This window comes from Musca domestica, unplaced genomic scaffold (genome assembly GCF_030504385.1).
Source record: "Musca domestica strain aabys unplaced genomic scaffold, Musca_domestica.polishedcontigs.V.1.1 5, whole genome shotgun sequence".
NCBI classification, from domain to species: Eukaryota; Metazoa; Arthropoda; class Insecta; order Diptera; family Muscidae; genus Musca; species Musca domestica.
Window position 1 is genome coordinate 223,451 of NW_026712346.1, and position 26,530 is coordinate 249,980.

The 26,530-nt window shown below is 36.7% G+C and overlaps 1 protein-coding gene across 6 annotated transcripts in view; it reads left to right on the forward strand.

Moving 5' to 3' along the window:
* LOC101897881 (serine/threonine-protein phosphatase PP2A 65 kDa regulatory subunit) overlaps positions 1 to 26,530 on the forward strand; it is a 126,364-nt gene that overhangs the window by 36,487 nt on the left and 63,347 nt on the right. The window contains exon 9 of one of the 6 annotated variants that reach the window (XM_059128076.1): positions 23,246 to 23,669. The exons of the other annotated variants lie outside the window; for them this stretch is intronic. Coding sequence (XP_058984059.1) covers positions 23,246 to 23,268 — 23 coding nt within the window. The 3' untranslated portion in view covers positions 23,269 to 23,669. Of the gene's footprint in view, positions 1 to 23,245; positions 23,670 to 26,530 lie in introns of those variants that run through there. 6 annotated transcript variants of the gene reach the window in all.

The following is a 26,530-nucleotide window of genomic DNA, read 5'->3' on the forward strand; positions in this document are numbered from 1 at the left end:
AACTTATGGACTTTATCAATGCTTTTGCGGAAGGTAGTTTTCCCCAGAGGGCGCCAGCAAACTAGCCCTCCATAGGCTAGGATAGGCTGGACTGACTCATATAACCATTTGCTTATATGAGGCTTAAGTCCCCATCTCTTTCCTATTGAGTTTTTGCAGGAGTAAAGTGCAATTAAGCCCCTCTTCGCTCGCTCCTCGATATTCCTCTTCCAGTTAAATATCTGGTCTAGGGCCGTACCGAGATACTTGGCATCTGAAAACAGGCTTAGCATAACACCATCCAGCATTGGTAGCGAAAAATCTGGGATTTTCCGCCTCCTTGCGTGCCCATCTGGAAAGTTCATCTAGAGCTTCCGCACAAGGTCTGAAACAGTTTGCGGGAATTTCCCAGCAATCAACAAAACCACATAGTCAGCGTAAGCCACGACCTTTGTTCCGCCGTGTTCCAGCTCGATTAAAATGTCATTTATCACCAAAAGTGGTGACAGAACCCCTCTTTGCAGAGTGCCCCCAGTGACCGTTTTCCTAACAGATAACTCCCCGATGCTTGAGTTGATGATTCTGCTGCTGAGCATAACATTAATCCATTCAACTAGGAGTGGTGGTATATTAAGTTTTGTAGGAGGACTATAATAGCAGATTTGCTTTTCATATAAGCATGCTGAGCTGTGCTCAACGAGACTTATAGGCCCATAGTCTTTCGGAAGTACATGAATTGGTTTCCCAGCCTTGGGGATATAAGTAACTGTAACTTCCCTCCACAGTCATGGAATGTGAGAGAGACGCAGACAAGCCGGTGACATGAAAGGTTTGGATGAGTTTATAGCCCACAAAATCTTGGCAGTGCTTACAATCCTCTCAGTCAGACTCACGTCCTCCGCCCCACGATGCTGACTAAACCGATCTACCAGTCGGTCATTTACCGCATCAGTGCAGTTCGGAAAGTGTGTACTGGCTAACAGAATGAGAGTCTCTAGTCCAGAGTCAGTCCAGTTTCCGTCATTCCATTTTATGCATCCAATGGATTTGGGGTCCTTTGAAAGTACTCTACGGAATCTGGAGGCTTCAACACACAAAATGGTCGAATTTTGAACCTGTAATTAAACAGTTTAGCATAACATGTGAAACTGTTACAACAACAACAAAATGATTTTAAAGTATAATAGAACTTGCTTCACACTGAAATTACTAATCTTTTGTGCAGTATATGCAAAATTACATCTCCAATGTACAAAATTTTTGCTAGACAAAGTAATGGCAAATTATGATACTAATTCATTTATATATAAAAATGCTTAAAGCTGAAATAATAAGCTAAATAATAAGTGATCCTAACAACAGGACATATCAAAAAATGTCCTTATTAAGAAAACTATAATCAAGAAAAATGAGATCATGAATAAACCTAGTAAATATAAAAAAAATTATTCATGAGCATTGAATCAGAAAGTGCACCGAGAGTAAAAATTTTGGCACAAGTCAAAATTGAAAAGACTGGTTCTTTTAAAGAAAGTTCTTGGAGTAATATGTTTCAATCGGTAAAGCATTGTACAAACGGGCAACACTAACGGGAAATGAGTCATTCAAGAGATGCTGGACCATTCATCCAATCTTAGACTGAATTACTGATACAAAGCGAGTATCTCCTTTGAATAACAACTGAACATCGTCAGCAAACGCAAATGGCTCACACAAAAATTGCAGACCAGAAAGAGGTCATCAAGAAACAATATGAATAGAAGAGGCCCCAACACCGACCCCTGAGGAACACCACTCCTCACTGGCAAAATGGAGCTAATAATATTATTAGCATAAACCAACTGTTTCCTACAAGACAATTAGGAAGATATTAGTGAACACGCAATGACCGGAAAACCATACAGCTAGTGCAATTTACGCACCAGATTAATATGATCCACACGGTGGAAAGCGTTCTCGAAGTCAAGCGACAGAAGGACACAGAACCTGGTATTAACGAAATTGGCTCGAATGGTGTCAGTCAGTCCAAGAAAAAGAGATAAAGTACTTCTATTTTTTCTATAGCACCACTGCGCATCATTTACCAAATAGTTGCTACGCAAATGAAACAATATTTGCGACATCAAAATATGCTCAACAACTCTAGAACATATGGGTAGTATAAATATCGGACGAAATTCTTGCAATCCACCAAAAACATTTTTCTTCTCAACTGTAATAATTTTTGGTAATTTTCAGGCTTCAGGAAAAGCAGAAGTTGTTAATATAGAGTTAACCAAGCTAAGAAATTGTGAGGAAAGCAAGGAAAAAACAACTTTCAAAAATTTCAAATAACTAAAACCACCAAATTAATCACCATTTTCCGGAAGTCATGCATCGTATAACAACTATCAAATTGATTCTAAGCAAACCTTTCATTCAATTCATTTCATTTCCACTATAGTCATAGGATTATCAGAGGAATATCCCTTAGACTTAAGAACACTCCAGAGTTCTTTACTGCTTCGAAGATCTTCAAACAAAGATGCATGAGCAACAATGCCAACTGATTGGAAAACACAACAGATTCATCATTACTAAAGGCAAATAAGTCTAAGAGTTAAGTAGAACCACCAGATCACTAATATCACACTCAAAATTCCCATTCGGAAAATTCCCAACTAGCAGCAATTCCACAAATAAACTTTCAGCAATCCCATACTGACTGCTTTTAAACACAACTTTATACTAAATTGCCCTCGAAATAGGGCGATCATTTCGACAACATTTATAGTCCGATGCCTCAATCCTTTTTGAGGGAATCGACAGCTTAACCATTTTTCGCTTACCTCTATCATGCCTAAAATACTATTTTTTTAAATATTTCTCACTTCAGACATCTAAGCAGATCTTAAAGTGAGATAAAAATTAAGGCAATTAAAGTAGCAAAACATTATCATGAACAATTTGTCCTAAATTAAACAATCTAAAAATGACTACTTATAATAACAGACAAAAATGACATATGTATGTTAGGTTTGTAAAATTAGTAAACATACTATATTTGAAGAGTCGTTGATGAACCAGCAACATTGACTTCCTCATCAAGCTGCCTAGAAACGGGAGTATGGACTTCGATCGACAAGTTCTGACTTTCATCACAACAAAAAAAAAAAAAAAAAAAAAAAAAACATTCACATTGAGCAGCATTAACGCTTTTAACAGAATCATCTGGGAGCGTAATTTTTACCCTTGGAATGTCATTGGAATGCCCTGGAGGCGATATGCGTATTGACCACATCATTCAATGCAATATAGCTCACCTGGTGTGGTAATTTGACATAATTATATCTCTCATGTGAAATGAAGCGAATTTCACAGAGATTGCTTTTCCACAAAAAATGTAACAACAGGGCAGAATATTGCTTGGTTTAAGTCCAAATTGCAAAGCCTCGCAATTTTCATAACAGATTTCTGCAGATTGCGTATAGAATTCGGCAACCCATTTATTAAAATATCAGCCCGATTCAAACTCCTTTGACGAATAAGCCTCCACGCTCCATTTCCAACATTTTCTTTCTGATGCCACCTAGTTCGGAATCTTCACTACCATCGCTGGATGGTGTTTTATCGAACGTTCCCTCGACTCACACCCACCCCTGCCGACCGAGGGGGCGACCTCCCTTTACGAAGGGATCGCGTACACATCATGATCCGCATCATAATGAGAATATAGTAGGAAATTGAAATCCAGCTACAGAATCTAAATTCACCAGCTAGTTTGTCAAATAATATTACATGTATGTTAATTGTTTGAAAATAAAATTATTCTAGATTTAATAACTTCTAAACTCATACCAAAATCTACATTACAGTACACAGAATTTAAGTCAACACACATTTTACTAAGAGGTTCGCCCATTGAATAATTCGTGCGGTGAAAATCAGTAAATAATAATTGGTAGCTAAACGAAACATTAATTCTAATAGATGAGATTAGGAAATCTGAAGGTATATTACCATTTAATATTTTTAGTACAAACATGGAGTTCAACATAATACGTCTGCTTTTAAGTGTAGGCAATCTAATTAATTTTAGCCTGCTAGCATAAGAAGGCAAAACAAAATCACTATTCCAATGTAAACCTCGTAAGGCAAATAGCAGAAATTGTTTTGGCACGGATTCTATTTTATCTGAGTATATTGTATATTCAGGATCCCATACAACCGAACCGTATTCCAACATAGTTCTAACAAGAGACGTAAATAACTGTTTTGTTATATATGGATCAGAAAATTCTTTGGCCCACCGTTTAACAAAACCTAAAACACCATTTGCTTTATTTACCATTGTTATTACATGGCTATTAAAATTTAATTTTGAATCCATCAAGAGGCGTAGATCGACAAATAAATATACAGTTGATAATGAATGACCGTTAATGTTATATTGTAATATCAGAGAAGAAGATCTGGAGAAGCACATATGCTTACATTTGCTTAAATTTAAATCCATACAATTTAACCTGCACCATTTAAAAATGCTATCTAAATCGTTTTGAAGTAAACTAGCTCGTTTATCACAATTATGGGAAATGAATAATTTAACATCATCTGCGTACATTAACAATTTCGAGTAATTTATGGAATTAGGTAAATCGTTGATAAATAAAAGAAAGAGAACCGGTCCATGGTGACTTCCTTGCGGAACACCAGATGGAACGTTGTGATCTATCTTGTAAGTAAGGTGATATCCATTTGACTAAGTTTGTGTTGAAACCCATATAATTTAATTTATATATTAGGAGTTCATGGTTAACCCTATCAAAAGCTTTACTAAAATCAGTATAAATTGTATCAGTTTGTTTACGCTGAACAAATCCTTTTATTACTGTTTACGTAAATTGTATAAGATTTGTTGTAGTTAAAAGACCACTACGAAAACCATGCTGATATGGACTCAATATAGATTGAATTTTCTGTGAAATTACTGCAGTAATTAATTTTTTCGAACAATTTTGAAATTGCACTTAATTTTGCAATTCCTCTATAATTTGACACATTAGTAATACTACCAGACTTATGTAAGGGTATAATATACGATTTTTTTCCAGAAAGTAGGAAAGTGGCCAAATTTAAGTGAATAATTAAACAATATAGTTAAAGGAAGTGCTAATGTTTCTTAACAATATTTAAGAATTATATTAGGTATGCCATCCGGTCCTGGACATTTAATCGATTTTAACCTACGCAGACTATTAGACACCTTCTTACGTTGTAGAAAAGGCATACAAATTTGATCAGCCTGTGATAACTTATAAGGATACGAATCTTTAATTTGGCAAGATGTACTAGAATAGGCTGTGGCAAAAAAATCTGCGAAACATTCAGCAATATCTGTGCCTGTGACGAATTCTTTATTGTTATATATCAATACTGAGGGCTTTGAGGAAACTTCGTTTTAGATTAACAAAATCATAAAAAGATTTAGGATTGGATTTAAAATTATTTTTAATCTTGTCTAGGTAAACATTATACAATCTACGAGACTCTAAAGTATATTTAGATCTAGCAACTGAGTAATTAGTATAGTCTATTGTTAAGCCCGATTTTTTATATTTACGAAAAAGCTTATGTTTAGAATTTTTTAAACTTGATAACTCAGGGGTTACATGGGTATTTATTTGAATTTTTAAATCTAGTGGTTGGAACACATTCCAGTTTAAATCTATTTAAAATATCATAAAATTTATCAATTACATATTCTAAATCTTTATGGCTGTTACACAGGCACACAGAAGCCCAATTTACGGTGAAAAGGAGGGTATTAAATTTTCGAAAATTAGTTTTTTTGTAATTAAGGACAGTTTTAAATGAGTCGGACTGACTTTCTTCAATTACATAACTGTATATATCTTCAGGAGTGCATATTGGAGGAATTCTGAATATATCAAAATGCTATGTTATATTTACAAACGCCAAATCAAGAATTTTGCCATGGGAATTTTTTAACTGTTTATTTAATAAAGATTAAAGTCACAAAAACTATTTATAGCATCAAATGTATACTGGTACTGTTCATTTCGGATGGCAAAGGAATAGGAATCAAAGCTTCAGAATCTGACATTGGAAGCGACCTAATGGAAGACATATTATCACCAAGGATCAGGATGCGATCGGAATCTTTAATTTTTTCAGTGATTAAATTTATTGCTGATAAATACTGATTATAAATGTCAAGTGAAGATGAAGGTGGAATATAAGAGCATGCTACAAACAATTTAGATTTGCCCAATTCGTTGGCAACCCTGTTGTGATTAGTGTCAAAAAATTGTGGTGCTCCGTGCTTTTGAAAAAATTATTAGTTATATGTTTTATTAAATTAATTAATCTGGTGAAAAAGTGTATTAAAGTGTTCAATAGTGACTTTGTAACTCAAAGTGATAATTGGTGTAGTGTTTTAAAATCTTGTTTTGTCTTTTAAAGTAATATCAATTTTCAAATTGTGTAGTTTTACATTCTCCTTTTATCCTCTTTCTTTTGTTACATTAGCTAATTAGTTGTTGTAACATATCGTCTTGTTTTGTTTGTCATCTCATAATAGTTGCTAACATTTAACAAGTAAAAAAGCTGTAAGTTCGGCCGGGCCGAACTTTTAATACCCTCCTTCATTTGGTACAAATTTGGCAATTTCCAAAAAATAAAATCCGTAAAAATTCTGTTAATATCTTAAGAATTCCGAATGCTTATACGACGACGTGGGCCTGCATAGGCAACTTTTGTCATAGGTTAGGTTAAAGGACGCGCAGCTGCATTTAGCAACTGCTCCACTCGGAGACCTATAGGTCCATTGTGTTCATCCTGGGAAAGAGTTAGAGCGAAAGATAGAGAAAGTATAAGAATTGACAGTAGGAAATAGATAGTACGTAGTCTACGGCTGAGTTTGCCGTGTCGTCTTTAGCCACTTGAACCTTCTGGCTAATTGAAGGATCACTGCAGGGTCCGTGGTAGAAAAAGAGGACAAATCACGTGACACTAGTTCTCCCACTAGTTTATGTCTCACGTTAATGAGCGCTGGGCAGTGGCAGAGCAAGTGTTCGATTGTCTCAATTTCTTCTTCATCTTGACAGATCCTGCAGTAATCAATATCATCGCTGTCCCATTTTGAGGTCATAGCCCTCACCTTACAGTGACCTGTGATGATGCCCACCACAAGTTTTAAATCTGGTTTAGACAATGACATCAGCGATCTTGTTCTCTTCTCTGAGAGCACAGGCCAGATTCTTTTGGAGATGGTACATCCCGTTTCATCCAGCCATTTTTGTTGTGTCTTTTCCTGGTAGTGTTTGCGAACGATCTGTAGGAAGTGGCACAGTGGTGGTTTGACCGAATTATCTATTTCTATTGTAGTTGATTCGGATCCTAGCCTGGCCAATTCATCTGCAGTTTCGTTACCTGTGATATTGTAATGGCCGGGAACCCAACAAAGCTTGATTGACAACCTAGAGTGTTCCAAGGCTTCCCTGCAGCTTAAAACCGCCCTAGACTTGATAGTAAAGGAATTTAGTGCTTTCAGTGCCGCCTGACTATCGACATATAGTCACCGGACTTCCGACCTCTATGTTCCTCGTGACTAGCAGGTCTATGGCCTTTTTGACCGCCAGGATTTCTGCCTGAAAAACGCTACAATTGTTTCTGAGCTTGTAGGATTCACGGATATTAAGGGTGTCACAGAAGACACCTGCTCCCGTACCGCATTCCATCTTTGAGCCGTCGGTATATACAGATATGCCGCGGAAAGGTGGGCTGTTTTGGGACCAGGCTTCTCTTTCAGGTATGTGTATTTCAGGTGGGCAGAAGCTTAATCGTGGTGAAATATAATCACTTGCATAGGCTATCTCTCCCACAGTCCTTACACGCCTTAGAATCGTAGAGTGACCAAATGGTTGACTACGCCATTCACCTAGTTCCCTGAGCCGAAGAGCACACCTGAATGCCAGTTCCTCTACATGTATGGCCAGCGGGCTTAAACCCAGTAGAGTATCTAGCGCAGCTTGAGGCGTGCTCCTAAAGGCACCCGTTATTAGTAAGGATGCGGCTCTTTGGACTTTGTTAATGTTGCGTGAGTAAGTTGGCTTCTTTAGAGAGTGCCACCATACTAGAGATCCATAGGTTAGAATGGGGCGAACGATTGACTCATACAACCATTTAATGATGTATGGTTTGAGGCCCCAGCTTTTACCTATGGAGTTCTTGCAAGAATAGAGTGCGATAAAACCTCTTTTGGCTCGTTCCTCAATATTCCTCTTCCAACTTAATTGTCGGTCAAGGATTGTACCAAGGTATTTGGCCTCTGGTGAGAGGTTTAGAGTGACTCCATCTAGTCTTGGTAGTGTAAATAACGGATATTTACGCTTCTTAGTGAAAAGTACGAGCTCTGTCTTTGCTGGGTTCACGCCTAGCCCGTTTTGACGTGCCCACCGTGATAGAGTGACTAGAGCTCCTTGCATTAGGTCCGAGATTGTTTGCGGGAATTTCCCGGCAATTAGTAGGACGACATCATCAGCGTATGCGACTACTTTCGTCCCTGTTACCTCTAGATCTATAAGTATGTTGTTAATAACCAAAAGCCAGAGTAACGGTGATAGGACGCCCCCTTGTGGCGTGCCCCTAGTGACCGATTTCCTGACAGATGTTTCCCCAATGCTCGAGTTGATGATTCTGCTGCTAAGCATGTTATCAACCCAGTCTATGAGGAGTTGTGGCAATTTTAGTTTTGATAGTGACTCATGAATGGATTCCAACGTGACGTTGTTGAAAGCTCCCTCAATATCGAGGAAGGCAGCCAATGTGAATAAGGAGCCATTCATGTTCTTCTCTATATACCCTACGACATCATGTTGCGCTGTCTCAACAGATTTGCCTTTCATATAGGCATGTTGAGCAGTGCTGATGGCGGTTTGGGGTATTAGAGATCTGATCTCTGTGTCTATCAGCCTTTCCAAGGTTTTCAATAGGAAGGATGAGAGACTTATCGGTCTATAGTCCTTGGGAAGTGAGTGACTCGGTTTCCCCGCTTTGGGGATGTAAGTGACTGTGACTTCCCTCCATGATTCTGGGATGTAGGATAGACGCAGACAAGCTTTGAAAATCTCACTCAGTACTGGTGATATTACCGCTGAGACACTTTGGAGCATAGCAGGAATAACACCATCTGGTCCTGGAGATTTAAAAGGTTTGAATGTATCTATGGCCCACTTGATTTTGGGTAAACTTACTATTCTGTCAGCCAAGTCTTGGTCCCTAGTTGTATGATCATGATGTACTTGATCGGTTTGCCGATTGCTTGTCGCGTCAATACAGCCGGGGAAATGCGTGTTGGCTAGCAGGTTAAGAGTCTCTAGTCCAGAGTCAGTCCATGTGCCGTCAGTCCGTTTTATACTTCCGATGGATTTAGGGTCCTTCGAAAGGACTTTACGAAATCTGGAGGCTTCGTTGACACTTTCAATCGACTCAGTAAAGCATACCCAAGATGAGCGCTTGGCCTTCTTGATCTCACTGTTGTACTTGTTGAAGGATGCTTTGTAGGCATCCCAGTCCGTACTATGTTTGGTCTTGTTGGCCCTATTGTACAGTCGTCTACTATCCCTCCTTAGATTGGCTAAATGTTTTGACCACCAAACAGGTTGACATTTCTTTCCCGGGTGGGTTAGTGGACAGACTTTTTCATAACACCCAATTAAGGCACTAGTTATCGCATTTACGGAGTTGTCTATATCGAGGGTTGAGATTAAGACCATGTTGTCGAAACGGTGAAGCCAGGGTATAGCCAGCTCCGTAAATTTGTCCCAATTTGCCTTTCTTGGGTTTCTATGAGGTTTTTGATGAATACCCTCCACCAGTATTTTGAAATTTATCTTTCGATGGTCTGAGAATGAGCATTCGAGAGAAACTTTCCAATCTAGTATGAGAGATTCATCCATGTTAGTAAGGGTGAGATCAATGACCTCAGCCCTGTCTTTGACTAGAAATGTTGCATCGTTGCCCCTATTACATATTTTAAGGTTATATTTCAAGATAAAATCAAAAATCGACTCACCTCTGACGTTAGTATTCGTACTGCCCCATTGGAAGTGGTGTGCGTTGGCATCACAACCTATAATTATGTGCCCGTTGTTGACCAGATCGTCGAGCAGCTCCTCTACCTCGTGGCCGGGTGGGTCAGGTCGCTCATACGGTAGGTAGAGAGAAATGAAAAAGAGAACCCTCCCGGATTTGCATTCCATTCTCGCTACCGTGACGTCTCCTCCACTGTAGTTGCTAAGGAAGATAAGATTTAAATTCTTTTTGGCAACAATACACGTCCTTACCTTATCACCATTGGAGACCGCGTAAGTGACATACTGCCCACTCCCTAACCCAGTTACCCTATTATTGTATGTATAGGGTTCCTGGATTAGGGCTATGTCAACTTCAGATCTCGTGAGGGATAGGAGGAGTTCAGCAGCAGCTGCTTTGCAGTGATGCAGATTAATCTGCATGATATTGAGTAGCTGCTGCTTCCTTCCTCCTAATGCGTTAGCCGGAAGCGGATCCACCCGGCGCCGAAGTGCAATTTTCCCCCACGAGCTTGAAGATACTCCTGGCCATCCTTATCCATGGATACTTTGATGACCAGGCCCCCTCCCTCAGTGGTAGAACTGACAAGACGCCAGCTGTCTGTTTTGAGGTTGGGGTTTTGCTTGCCTAGTATTGTCAGGATGCGTGCCGGATCCACAGATGGTGGTGGCACCCATGCTGTCAATACTCTACGGCAGGGGATGTCCTTTAAGGATACAGCCGCCAGATCGCATCCTTGCCATAGGTCACGGAAGCCAGATACTGCGGTGACTAGGTAATCCTTAGATTCCTGGTTTTCGCAGCACATGACTTTCGCGCCTCTGTAAAGGGTGGCGCTGCCAAACTGCATCCTTCGTGGGTCACCCTCTCCCGTAAAGACAAGCTCCCTCAGTCGATCTTCGAATAGCAGCCATCGACTATCGCTGATTTTACCTTCCGGTTCAGCCCTGTCAATGATTGCTACTCGTAGATTGTCCGGGTAGATCGTCTGGGAGTACTTCCTCTTTCGTCCTGCTTGGCCTGCCGTTTGTGACTTGACCTCTCCTTTGTGGGCCTCATCAGGCTTGGAGCTTGAAGGGCCTGTTGGGGGTGGTTTGGTCACAAGCGACTTGCTGACAGACGAAGTGGAAGTTGTAGGTAAAGGCCGAGAAGCCGGGGCCTTAGATACCTTCTTGGCCTCAGGGTGTGGTTCCTCCGTAGACCGGCCCCTCTTCAACGCCGAGCGCGAAGGGGTGTCGGCCTCCGTTGGAACTGTCGAGGCTGCAGCTATCACAGGTTCCGGCTTCTTGACCTTCCTGTCCCTGCATTTTGGGGTAGATGACCCAGCAGGTCCAGCGTTAGGTGTCACCGCGTGGACAACAGCCGGAGTGGCCTTGCTGTCGGTGGTGGACTTGCTGACCTCTGCAGGGTTCTCAACAGTGGGTTGAACTATGGAAGAGTTTGCCCTACTGTTGATGTTAGGTGGTGGGAGAGTTTGGAGTATCTGATTAAGAGAACAACTTGGTAAGTGCGGGTGGTTCTTCTCAAACTTAGCAATTACCTTGAGGTTCATCTTGATCAGAATCCTCTCTCTCTCCGTTATGTGCGCGGGGTCTCGGCCAATAAATTTTTTGCAATAATTCATTGACCTTTTATAACCCCGCCTTGCTTTCGCCTCCTTCGGTTCGACACCATCGTGAGAGGTAGGGTTACTGGTAGATTTCCTGCCAGTACCTACAAGGATGGTATCTTGCCGATCGAGGCTTTTAGCATCGGAGGTTACCGACGATGAACCCTCCTGGATTTGGGACTCCACGCAAGTCTCGTTAGGAGTGTTCTTAGCGGTCTTTTGTGATGACTCACCACTTTGAGACGAGGAAATGACCGTTATGTCAAGTTCCTCATCAGAGAGTGGTGAGTCGTTACTAAAGCCCGAAGGAACACTTTCCTGGCTGAGTCTTAACGTTTTCGTCTTTTCCAGGAGGGCAGACAACTGTTCATTTTGTTGCTGAATACTGTCGTGGATTACGTCACTGTAATTCAGTATTGAGTCGTCCCCTCCCGATTTGGTATTCATGTCCTGTGGCCGGTCCTTGGTCGTTGCTTCCTTGGAAGCAATGGTGTCGTTGGTGGTTGTTGGGGGTTTGTTTTGTTTGTTTATTGTTTTTTTATCTTTCTCCATATAAAAAGTCGGACTTGGAGGAAACGAGGTCCACCATGGCATAGCCTCCCTACCATGGCAAGGACTTGGCAACTAAGCCTGTTACTCACTGAGGCGCCCAGGTATCAGTGAGGCAACCGTTCGAATACAGTCGGAACCCTGACTGCAAACCTAGGAACACTGATGGGCACGGTTTACATAACACCCCAGCGTTAGGGGGTCTTATTTATCGGTAGACCAACACCGATCACTGGGTATTTTGAGGCGCCAGTTGTTCGCCTCGTCGTAACCAGGGATCATGGGCACTCGGATATTTGTTCCGAGACTCTCCCCCCGGAGACCGCTGAGTTGTCCGCGACTGCTTATTTATTCGCAGCTGCCCAATATATCTATTGGGCGTCCCACTATCCGCAACCTGTGGACGCGTCCGGTAGCATCCAGCTATGCTTCCGATGATCGGCTTCCGATGATCGGCCGTCATAAGTTATAACAATATTTAAATGCGAAACTTGAAGAAAAATATGTTTATAATGTAGCTAAAATCATTAAAATACCGTATATGGGGGGTACCGTTATATGGGGCTTATACGAAGACGTGGACCTGCACAGACAATTTTCTGACATGGGCTGAAGTATCCATTACGAACTTCAAATGCCAACTTTGAAACAATTCCGGTAAACAATGTCACTAAAATCATCAAAATACCGAATATCGGGAGGTACCGTTATATGGGGGCTATATGATTTCTTGGACCTACATGGCCCATTTACGAACTTAACCTGCCTACTGGCAAAATATACATGTGTGCAAAATTTTAGCCTTCTATCTCAATTTGTTCGAAAGATAGCGTGATTACAACAGACAGACAGACTGACATGGGTAAATCGTCTTAGAATTTTACGCTGATCAAGAATATATATACTTTGTTGGGTCTGACATGAGTATTTCAAGGAGTTACAAACGGAATGACAAAATTAATATACCCTCCATAGTATGGTGGAGGGTATAAAAAAGAATAAAATAAATAAAAAAAAATCCAGCTACAGTTCTAATCTTGAAAAATATAGTTGTAACTTGTGTATTAAAAAAGAAATAATTATAATTAAAATAAATAATAATTAAAATAAAAAATGTCGTGCCCTTTTGAATTGTGTAATATTGTTGCAGAGGATGAATTGTGTGTTACCTGTTGGTTTTGTCTTAATCAATGGCATGCAAAATGTGCTAGGATTAATGCAAAAGTCGTAGACACAATTAGAAATAATGTTGGTGTTCGTTGGTGTTGTGTGCAATGTAGGAAACTTTCTGCAGACTTTTATAATTTTGTAAAGGATTTGCAGTCGGAATTGACATCGATGAAAAAAGATTTTTCCTCACTATCACTCCGATTTGAGAATTTCTCTATATTGTTTGAGAAATACCAAGAATTAGATGAGTTTGTGTCGTCACCGTTAGTTTCTGGCCAGAAACGCAAAAGGGCTGCGAAAAAGGCACCAACTAAGGGAATGCCTAGTCGCAAAGCAATAGTTTCTGTGGAGAACACTGTTCCACAGCGGTATAGGTAAAGGGGTAAATAATCCTGAAGTTATGAGTATTGATAGTGAGGTTTCTAAGAAAACCTCACTATCTACTCGTGACATATGGGAATTTTCAATTCCTTCACTTATCACTAGTGATCGTCCCGAGACTGCTACTGGCAAAACTCGACCTGTCCAAAGATCATTATCTATGGCTCCCGCCATGAAAATGATATTTGCAACAGGGTTTGCGCCAGAAAAAACATCCGATGACATAATCTATTATATAAAATGAAAAATTGAGGGAGATTACTTTTTGAGATGTTATAAGCCCCGATCTGCATTTTCTGAAATCGTTGTGCCTGAAAATATTTTTGTACAGTTGATTTTAAAAGAATTTTGGCCTGCTAGGGCATTTATTAAAGAATTTGTGGAGAGATCCGATAATTTAGCTCATTTGCCTCTTAGACCAGATTCGGTGCCAAAAAACTAAATGACTCATTTTCTATTTGCTATCAGAATGTAAAGGGGCTTAATACAAAATTAACCAGTTTATATACTGATAGCATTGGTATCAATTATAATGATGTATTGGTTTTCTCCGAAACTTGGTTAAAAATATATATATTAAATAGTGAAATTTTATGTTCAAAATATCAAATATTTAGAAAAGATCGTGTTTGTAAAAAAGGTGGTGGCGTCCTTATTGCAGTTGATACCAAATATACCACTAATTTAATTGATCTAAATGATTTTCTTGATATAGAATTTGTTAGTGTTTCCATTGAATTGGGCAAATCTAAATTGTTTGTTACTTGCTCTTATATTCCCCCTTCGTCTTCACTTGACATTTATAATCAGCATTTATCAGCAATAAATTTAATCACTGAAAAAATTAAAGATTCCGATCGCATTCTGATCCTTGGTGATTTTAATATGCCCTCCATTAGGTGGCTTCCAATGCCAGATTCTGAAGCTTTGATTCCTTTGCCATCCGATATGAACAGTACCCAGTATACATTTGATGTTATAAATAGTTTGTGTGACTTAAATCTTTATCAAATAAACAGTGTAAAAAATTCCCACGGCAAAATTCTTGATTTGGCGTTTGTAAATATAACACAGCATTTTGATATATTCAGAATTCCTCCAATATGCACTCCTGAAGATATATACCATCCAACTTTATATATCTCCATGAATCACAGTTATGTAATTGAAGAATGTCAGTCCGGCTCATTTAAAACTGTCCTTAACTACAAAAAAAAAAACTGATTTTCGAAAACTTAATACCCTCATTTCCTCCCTAAATTGGGTTTCTGTGTGCCTGTGTAACAGCCATAAAGATCTAGAATATGTAATTGATAAATTTTATGATATTTTAAATAGATTTAAACTGGAATGTGTTCCAACCACTAGATTTAAAAATTCAAATAAATATCCATGGATAACCCCTGAGTTATCAAGTTTAAAAATTCTAAACATAAGCTTTTGCGTAAATATAAAAAATCGGGCTTAACAATAATTAACTAATTACTCAGTTGCTAGATTTAAATATACTTTAGAGTATCGTAGATTGTATAATCTTTACCTAGACAAGATTAAAAATAATTTTAGATCCAATCCTAAATCTTTTTATGATTTTGTTAATCTAAAACGAAAGGTTTCCTTAAAGCCCTCTGTATTGAAATATATCAATAAAGAATTTGTCACAGGCACAGATATTGCTGAATGTTTCGCAGATTTTTTTGCCAAATTAAAGATTCGTATCCTTATAAGTTATCACAGGCTGATCAAATTTGTATGCCTTTTCTACAACGTCAGGAGGTGTCCAATAGTCGACGTAGGTTAAAATCGATTAAATGTCCAGGACCGGATGGCATACCTAATATAATTCTTAAATATTGTTCAGAAACATTAGCACTTCCGTTAACTATATTGTTTAATTATTCACTTAAATTTGGCCACTTTCCTACTTTCTAGAAAAAATCTTATATTATACCTTTACATAAGTCTGGTAGCCTTACTAATGTGTTAAATTATAGAGGAATTGCAAATTTAAGTGCCATTCCAAAATTGTTCGAAAAATTATTTACTGCAGTAATTTCACTGAAAATTCAATCTATATTGCACAGATATTGCTGAATGTTTCGCAGATTTTTTTCCACAACCTATTCCAGTACATCTTGCCAAATTAAAGATTCGTATCCTTATAAGTTATCACAGGCTGATCAAATTTGTATGCCTTTTCTACAACGTAAGAAGGTGTCTAATAGTCTGCGTAGGTTAAAATCGATTAAATGTCCAGGACCGGATGGCATACCTAATATGTTTTTCGTAGTGATCTTTCAACTAAACAAATCTTATACAATTTACGTCAACAGTAATAAAAGGATTTGTTCAGCGTAAACAAACTGATACAATTTATACTGATTTAAGTAAAGCTTTGAACTCCTCATATATAAATTAAATTATATGGGTTTCAACACAAACTTAGTCAAATGGATATCATCTTACTTACAAGATAGATCTCAACTAGTTTTGTTTGAAGGGTATCTATCCAAAACTATTAACGTTCCATCTGGTGTTCCGCAAGGAAGTCACCTTAGACCGGTCCTCTTTCTTTTATTTATCAACGATTTACCTAATTCCATAAATTACTCGAAATTGTTAATGTACGCAGTTATGTTAAATTATTCATTTCCCATAATTGTGATAAACGAAATAGTTTACTTCAAAACGATTTAGATAGCATTTTCAAATGGTGCAGGTTAAATTGTATGGAGTTAAATCTAAGCAAATGTAAGCATATGTGCTTCTCCAGATCTTCTTCTCTGATATTACAATATAACATTAACGGTCATTCATTATCAACTGTAGATTTATTTGTCGATCTACGCCTCTTGATGGATTCAAAATTAAATTTTAATAGCCATGTAATAACAATGGTAAATAAAGCAAATGGTGTTTTAGGTTTTGTTAAACGGTGGGCCAAAGAATTTTCTGATCCATATATAACAAAACAGTTATTTACGTCTCTTGTTAGAACTATGTTGGAATACGGTTCGGTTGTATGGGATCCTGAATATACAATATACTCAGATAAAATAGAATCCGTGCAAAAACAATTTCTGCTATTTGCCTTACGAGGTTTACATTGGAATAGTGATTTTGTTTTGCCTTCTTATGCTAGCAGGCTAAAATTAATTAAATTGCCTACACTTAAAAGCAGACGTATTATGTTGAACTCCATGTTTGTACTAAAAATATTAAATGGTAATATACCTTCAGATTTCCTAATCTCATCTATTAGAATTAATGTTTCGTTTAGATCTAGTAGATACTAAAGGCCTGCACAAGACGAATTGTATGAATTATGCTTTTTTCGACACACTGACTTTGTCTACTCAATCATGCGCTATGTATTTGAAAAGCAATGACAACCAACAACATCCCCCATTTTGATTCAGAGATGGGCATAATGCACTGTATTTTTAGTGCACTAATAATTTCACTATCACTGTTCATTTAGTGGTGGTGCAATTTTTAATTCCACTACCACTAAAGGGCTAGTGGTAGTGAAAAATAAATTGCACTACCACTAACCCTTTAGTGATATTTAAAAAAAAATTGCACTACCACTAAATTTTAGTGGTAGTGAAATTTCAATAGCACTACCACTAAATTTAGTGGTATTTAAAAAAACTTGCACTAAATTAGTGGTATTTCATAAAAAATAGCACTAAATTAGTGCTATTTAGAAAAGTAATAAAATTTTATGAATATGTACTATATATTCTGGATTGTTGTTCCCTACTCACTTCAATAAACTTCATTATAGCTGGTATAATACTTATATACATAGTGCTTTTTTTGGCTTCGCTAAAATTTAGTGGTAGTGCAAATTTTTTTTGAAAAATCACTAAATTTAGTGGTAGTGCTATTAAAATTTCACTACCACTAAAATTTAGTGGTAGTGCAATTTTTTTTTTAAATATCACTAAAGGGTTAGTGGTAGTGCATTTTATTTTTCACTACCACTAACCCTTTAGTGGTAGTGGAATTAAAAATTGCACTACCACTAATTATTTAATTCTTAGTGCACTAAAAATTTAGTGCAATATGCCCAACCCTGTTTTGATTCATGTGTGCCATTGTCTAAGGTTCGATCGTGGCATGGCTGACTCGAATATTTGCATGGTGTTCTCGAAAAATGCAGGGTGTCAACGATGACATCGAACCGTGTCATCGTCAAATTGTGTTTATTGTGTACGTGTGCTTAAATTGAGTGTGTGTGTGTGTTACTTTCGACGACGAGGGTGTGTTTCTGTATGTGGTGTAATTTTGAAGTAACAAACACCGCGTAAATATAAAATTGAGTTCAATAACAAAATGTGCATAGGGATCAACAAAAAAAATGAAATATATACTTAATAATCCCAATTTATTGGTGATTATCATAAAATTTTGGTCATAAAAAAGAGGTAAATATTGTTTGCATATTTTCTATCTACATATATTGTTCTTTTAAAATTATAGTTTGTGGGCAGAGATTTGACTCTCATTCAATAACAGAATATGCACAGAATTGAACAATGGAAGTATAAAGTGTTGTTACGTGAATTACAGTAGCACTCATTCTCATTTACACCTCACTACCGGAGGCCAACAATTATGAAATTATAACCAAAATAAGAAAATTTTTCAGGGGATTATTGTTTTTTAATAAGGATTAACATTTTAGATTGTTTCGTCAATAACCACGAAATGTGAACATTTTGTACCTTTAGAAGTACCTTTAAAATTTTAGTAATCGCCAAGAAATTTTTTATTACAAAAAATGTATTTTTTCACATATCGGAAAAGCAGGTAGCGATTGCGCTTTGCCTTCAACACGTGTGTGTCTTTTTCGTTGGCAATTGTTTCATAATTGTTGTTGTTTTTTTTTTGATAGAACATTTTTGTATGACACACTATTCAACATTCTCTTTTATTGGTCATTACATGTTATGACGATGGGTTTGACGAGACATCGAGCATTTGGTTGGATGTCACGTACTGTTATGCGTTTGATCAAACAGGGCACAACATGACGAGCGTTTTCTCTCCATGGCATAAATAGAGAAAAGTGTCACATTTGCAGCCCTTTAGTAGATACTACCAATTATTATTTACTGATTTTCACCGCACGAATTATTCAATGGGCGAACCTCTTAGTTAAATGTGTGTTGACTTTAATTCTGTGTATTGTAATGTAGATTTTGGTATGAGTTTAGAAGTTATTAAATCTAGAATAATTTTATTTTTAAACAATTAACATACATGTTTTATTATTTGACAAACTAGCTGATGAATTAGATTCTGTAGCTGGTTTTCAATTTCCTACTGAATTCCCATTATGATTCAGTGATATTAACTGAAACCGGTTGTGGAACAGTGTTCTCCACAGAAACTATTGCTTTGCGACTAGACATTCCCTTAGTTGGTGCCTTTTTCGCAGCCCTTTTGCGTTTCTGGCCAGAAACTAACGGTGACGACACAAACTCATCTAATTCTTGGTATTTCTCAAACAAGGTAGAGAAATTCTCAAATCGGAGTGATAGTGAGGAAAATTCTTTTTTCATCGATGTCAATTCCGACTGCAAATCCTTTACAAAATTATAAAAGTCTGCAGAGTGTTTCCTACATTGCACACAACACCAACGAACACCAACATTTTTTCTAATTATGTCTACGACTTTTACATTAATCCTAGCACATTTTGCATGTCATTGATTAAGACAAAACCAAAAGGTAACACACAATTCATCCTTTGCAACAATATTACACAATTCAAAAGGGCACGACATTTTATTTATTTTAATTATAATTATTTCTTTTCTAATCCACAAGTTACAACTATATTTTTCAAGATTAGATCTGTAGCTGGAAATTTTTTATTTATTTATTTTAATTTTTTTTTTTAATTTTTTTTATTATTTTTTTTTTATGTTGGCAACTCTTATGAGATGACAAACAAAACGAGACGATATGTTACAAAAACTAATTATCTAATGTAACAAAAGAAAGAGGATAAAAGGAGAATGTAAAACTACACAATTTGAAAATTGATATTACTTTAAACACACAAAACAAGATTTTAAAACACTACACCAATTATCACTTTGAGTTACAAAATTACTATTGAACACTTTTAAACACTTTTTACCAGATTAATTAATTTAATAAAACATATAACTAGTAATTGTTTTTTAAAAGCACGGAGCACCACAATTTTTTGACACTAATCACAACAGGGTTGAGTCTTTCGTCTGAAGCCATGTATCTCGGTACCATCCTCGACCAGCGTCTGAACTGGAAGAGGTACCTCGACAAAAATAGAAGTGTACTTAGGAGCACACCACAGTCAGCTTGGACACCCTACTCAACTTGAAACCCTTAAGTCTATTTGTAGAGGAACAAGCAGCGAGATGTACATTGAGGCTTAAGGATCATGGTCAATGGGGTAGTCAATTATTCAGACATTCGGTCATTATGAAGTACGTGGAGAACATAGGGGGTCGGGTTTTGACCAGTGACTATATATCACCTAGGCTAGGCTTCGAAACACTTTATAGCTGTATATACCAATGGCTCTAAAATTGGAAAGTAGAACGGATGCATGTAGTTTCTGCGAAAGCCTGAACATTCGGATCTCAATAATGATTGTAGCGTATTCCAGGCAGAAATCTTTGCTGTCAGAAACGCCGTAGAATTGCTGATGAATCGAACAACTTAAGGGACCGTTGATTATATAAAAGCGGCCCTAAAGCGCTAAATTTATCCACCAACAAATCTAGGTAGTACTGGAGCGAGGATTGCTCTGGAAAAAGTCAAGTTTTGTTTTGAGCTTTCCTGGGTTCTATTGCAGGCTTTGTCAAGACTAGGAAGAGATAGAAACTGTCACTGTCTAACTCTTTTTAGAGCCAGACAGAGGCTCACGGGTAAGCAAACTCTGCATTATCTGTCTTCACTCTCCAATACTGAGCCATTAACAATTCTTCAGCTAGCCAGAAGACTAAAATGGCTAAAGACAACACTTTAAACTCTTTGTGTATACTTCTCCTCTAACATAATCATTATCTCTCTTCATTTCATTTCCCTTCACTCTAATCAGGATGATCACAATGGACCAACAACTCTCCGAGTAGAGCGGTTGTTTAAACAACTGCGCATTCCGTAACCTAACCTAGTTTATTTTGCATTCGTTCCACATTTGTTTGACAGACCAAAATATCCGCACTAAGCCTGCGATAAGTATCAAGAAACTCCGACCGCACGTCACCCATCACTCTCAGCTTCATATTCCACCATACATTGGTCGAACCGCTCATTAAGTTGTTGTCTTAGTAATACCGCAAAATCATCCACAAATTGTTTCATTAGCACATCAAGAGCCCCTCGTTGATACTTGTAGCCTTTCGTAAAAAAATCCTAAAAAACAAATCTATTAGATACTTTGGAATTTGCAAGCATAGATTCAGTACTGCTTAGTACTACATGCTGATTTGATATACGCACGTATAATTGAAATTCTTGTCAGCCTTCACCAGAGCAATCTCAATATTAATGAATTTTAGATGAAAATAATTGGGACATGCAGTACACCCCACACTATATACACCTCGGGCAATAGTTTTTCGGCAAATAGGGAAATTGTAAACTTTCTCAGGTGCCATAACAGCGCTCTACCAAATTAATAACGGCAAAAACAATGCAATCACTTAAGCAAAGGCAGCGACGAAAAAACAAAGAAATGCCTGCAAACAAAGGCATCCAACAACTGAACTCAACAGCACTCGCTAAATTAGTAAAGTGACTTTACACATCGTTAGCTAGAATGCTAACAGGTGTAACATAATTGCGCAGGAGAAGCAAAAAACTTTTTTTAAATGTAAACTACTATAAACATGTCTAATGAAATTTTTTTGAAATTGAATCGATGCATTCTGGTATAATAATCTATCTGATGTAGAGAGCTATCGAGACAAAAAAGATCTATCAAAAAAATAAATAAATAAAATAAATGAATAAACTATCATTTTTGGGGAACTTCAACTTGTATAGTTTAAATATGAGCCCGTTGTGCCAGACAGAATCAAATGTTGTTTAAATGTGTGTGTTCGTTTTAAATACATTGATAAGCAGATTATGTAAGCATAAATTTTTTATTTTATCCATTCCTGGAGATTTGCAATTTTTAATTTTCTGTAGAAGTTCACGTACGTTTTATTAAAAATCGGCTCAGGTGTTTCGGAACTATTTTGATAACCTTCTAACGCAATTTTATTTATTTCTTCGCAAGTTGTAGCATCACTCAATTCCCTCTGCCAAAACCATGCACTAATCCACAGAGGTATAATAAGCTATATCATTCTTCACTATGGGTGGAATTATTTTTTTTCCTTCAATATTTTTGAAATAATATAGTTATGAAGCTTTATCTGAAGAAGATAACAATGAATTCTAAGACTTGCTTCTGTGAATCAACAATTAATTTGTAATTTATTTAGCCGATTTTATTGATAGCGATCATTTACATCTCGGAATGTTGGAATTTCTGGAATATATATTTATATTTTATTAGTGAATGGAGTTAGGAGGATGGAGTCATTAGTATAGACTGGTGGTAAATTATTGTTTAAGTATCTTCGATACCGCTTTCAACATGCTTTCTTATAGTTCTAGAAAAAGTGTCATTTTTTGCCGGAATTGAGAATAAGTGGCATGTGATCGGATCCGAGATCAATTATTGTTTTTACTCGACTTACATTTGTACAGTTAGTGATATAAGTTCGATGGTTGCCTAGTGGTGTCGGCGGGAATATATGAACAATCTTGAGAAAAAATAATTTGGAAATTGTTCTGTTGGAATTTTTATAAAACATATTTTGCCAACAATTGTTTCTGGAGCAGCACAAATTAAATAAGCCTTCAATAAATAAGCTTCTATTTGATGTGTTAACTTTTGGATGTCAGAAGCAAATTTTAATTTCCTTATTGTTAGGTCTCTGGTCACTCCAGTAATATATTTAAGAAGCCGAATATAATGAGAATATATTAAAAAAAGCCGTTTCGGTTGAAATTGAGAAACCCAATGTTTTCAATTAATAAAGACGTTTTTATTATGCGTAATGATTGATTATATAGCATTTTCAGATTAAATAAAACCTTTTGCAATTGAAATGACACTTTTTGCAGCGGAAATAAAACCCTTTGCAGTGGAAATGAAACCTTTGGCAGTGGAAATGAAACATTTTGCAAACGAAATGAAACCTTTTGCAACCGAATTTAAACTTTTTGCAAATCAAATGAAACTTTTAGATTTATAGAAAGAAACATAACAAAACATTTTTATTTTTAGTAGGTTTGAAGTTAAATCAACTAAGTTAATTTAATATATAGTTAAAGAGGAATTTTTATTGATTATTAATATCTATGTTTTTATAATATTATTTCTTAAATTTTCAGTTTCCACAAAAAGGCAAGTGTAGATGCAGAAACATATTTTCTTCAACAAACCCGAATTAGATACCTTTTTATAACCTCCTCGCTGGAAAGGAGGGTATATTAAATTTGTCATTCCGTTTGTAACACCTCTAATTATTCGTCGTAGACCCCATAAAGTATATACAATCATGACCAAAGTTGGTTTTATGATGTTCACCTGTCAGTCTATTGAAATCACGATATTGATATGAAATTTGATATAGAGCTTTGAAATTTGGCACAACATTGTGTTGTGTCTAGGATGTTTGGTAGTGAAAATGATTGTGTACGCGATAATTTCGCATTTCATACCTGCCCATACCTATAAAGACCAACATTTGTTTCAATTTCTCTTTTTAGCGTTAAGCATTTGGACCTTAATAATATGAAAATATTTTATATCAAATCAGTAAAGAACCATTTGTTATTACAATATAGAAAGTTTAAGAAATAATTTAAAAAATAATATTACGGTTGTCGTTTCTATAGTCGTCGGCACTTTATGTGCAAGTCGCCCTCACCGTCGCTTCGACTTAAAAATGGTATTACGGCAAGGCATGGAAGCGACATCGACAGTTTAAAATAAAAGTTGGTAACAATTAAAAAAGTTTTGGCAACACTCTCTTGTTATTGACAAAATAAGATAAAAACATTGAATTCTAATTTCGTCTCTTTCAGATAAATAAAAAATATAGTGAAAAAATGGATATTATAAATGCGTTACATATCTTAAGTTCAAGTGAGGATGAAGTGGAGAATGTATTAGTAGTGCAGCGGCGAGTGCTAGGGCAGCAAACAAACATATTTGCATTGCCTGACTCTTGATTGTGTTGTTCCAAAAGTTTATACCGCTCTTTCAAGAGTTCAATAGTTTCTTCTTTCATTGATGACTTTTTATCATTGTTTTTTTCTGGACGATCGAGAAGTTTGGATAGCAGTTACATCAGTCTCATCATCAGCATTGTCCACTGGCTCATTTTCATGATCTATAACGTCTGTTACAATTATGTTTTCCGTATTTTTTACTCCAAGTGCACGACCTGGTGGATTCAGTATCTTTTGAAACGGCATTACATTCGCGAAGGACTCCTCCCAAAGCGACAAAGTCATTTGCTAAAAAAAATTGATTATATTTTGAATTCTAATTTCGTTTCATCGGAAAAATAAAAAAATATTGTCAAAAAAATGAAGTGGAGAATGTATTAGTAGTGCAGCGACGATTGCTAAGGCAGCAAACAAACATATTTGCATTGCCTGAGTCTTGATTGTGTTGTTCCAAAAGTTTATGCTGCAGTCAGTCTCGTCATCAGCATTGTCCACTTGCTCATTTTCATGAACTATAACGTCTGTTACACTTATGTTTCCCTGGTGAATTCAGTTACTTTTGCAACTGCATTACGTTCGCGACAGACTCCTCCCAAGGCGACAAAGTTTGTGCTGCTGGCTTCACACTTATTACGCATAATTTTTTTAGTTTTAAACTTTAAATCTTTCCAAACCTAGAATAATTTTAGAAAACTAAATAATAAAAAACATACAAAAATAATTTTAATGTTAACATACTTTTTGCCAGCCATCGCAGTCTCTAATCGGAGGCCCGTTTACATTTAATTTTGTAGCAATCTGATTTAAAATTAGCTGGAACATGACCTTTGTTAAATCCTTTTGCCAAACATGGATTTTTTTTCAATTCGGAAACCAAAATTTCAAATTGTTTTGCTGTTGTTATTTTCGTGGTCAAATATAAAATACAAAATGCTTACAATATCAACGTCGACTAAAAAGTACTATGTCGTCACAATTTTTTACGGCGACAGATATTCTAAAAAATCGACTTCACGTCGACTGTTGTATCGACAGTAAAAATCGGCCCTATTATGGTTGTCGTCGGCGTCGCAAAATGAAGTCGAGGCGACAATAATGATATTAGGGCTGTCGTTTTTTGTCGATAGCGACAAATGATTGCTATTATAATTGTCGATACAACAGTCGACGTGAAGTCGATTTTTAAGAAAAACTGTCGCCGTAAAAAATTGTGACGATGTTGTATTTTTTAGTCGACGTTGATATTGTAACTTTTTTGTATATGATATATACCCATGAAAATAACAACAGCAAAACAATTTGAAATGTTGGTTTCCGAATTGAAAAAACCATGTTTGGCAAAAGGGTTTACCAAAGGTCATTTTCCAGCTAATTTTAAATCAGATTGCAATCCATTGCTACAAAATTAAATGTAAACGGGTCATCGTTTAGACAATGGCAAAAATTATGTTAAAATTTAAATTATTTTTATATGTTTTTATTAGTTAGTGTTCTAAAGTTCTTCTAGGTTTGGAAAGATTTAAAATTTAAAACTAAAAAACAATTGTGCACTATAAGGGTGAAGCCAGCAGCACTGGAGGTGTTATTTTTAAGCAAATGACTTCGTCGCTTTGGGAGGAGTCCTTCGCGAATGTAATGCAGTTTCAAAAGTTACTGAATCCACCAGGTGGTGCACTTGAAGTAAAAAATACGGAAAACATAATCGGCCCTATTATGGTTGTCGTCGGCGTCGCAAAATGAAGTCGAGGCTACAATAATGATATTAGGGTTGTTGTTTTTTGTCGATAGCGACAAAAGATTGCTATTATAATTGTCGATACAACTGTCGACGTGAAGTCGATTTTTAAGAAAATCTGTCGCCGTAAAAAATTGTGGCGACATTGTATTTTTTAGTCGACATTGATAGTGTAACTTTTTTTAAATAACAACAGCAAAACAATTTGAAATGTTGCTTTCCGAATTGGAAAAAAACCCCATGTTTGGTAAGGGGTTTACCAAAGGTAATTTTCCAGCTAATTTGAAATCAGATTGGAATCCATTGCCACAAGATTAAATTTAAACGGTTCATCGATTAGAGACTGGCAAAAAGTATATTGAAATTAAAATTATTTTTGTATATTTTTATTAGTTAGTCTTCTAAAATTCTTCTAGGTTTGGAAAATTTTTAAATTTAAAACTAAAAAACAATTGTGCACAATAAGGGTGAAGCTAGCAGCACTGGAGGTGGTATTTTTAAGCAAATTACTTTGTCGTTTTGGGAGTAGTCCTTCGCGAATGTAATGCAGTTTCAAAAGTTACAGAATCAACCAGTTCGTGCACTTGGAGTAAAAAATACGGAAAACATAACTGTAACAGACGTTATAGATCATGAAAATGAGCCATTGGACAATCCTGATGACGAGACTGATGTAACTACTTTGCTGCCTTAGCACTCGCCGCTGC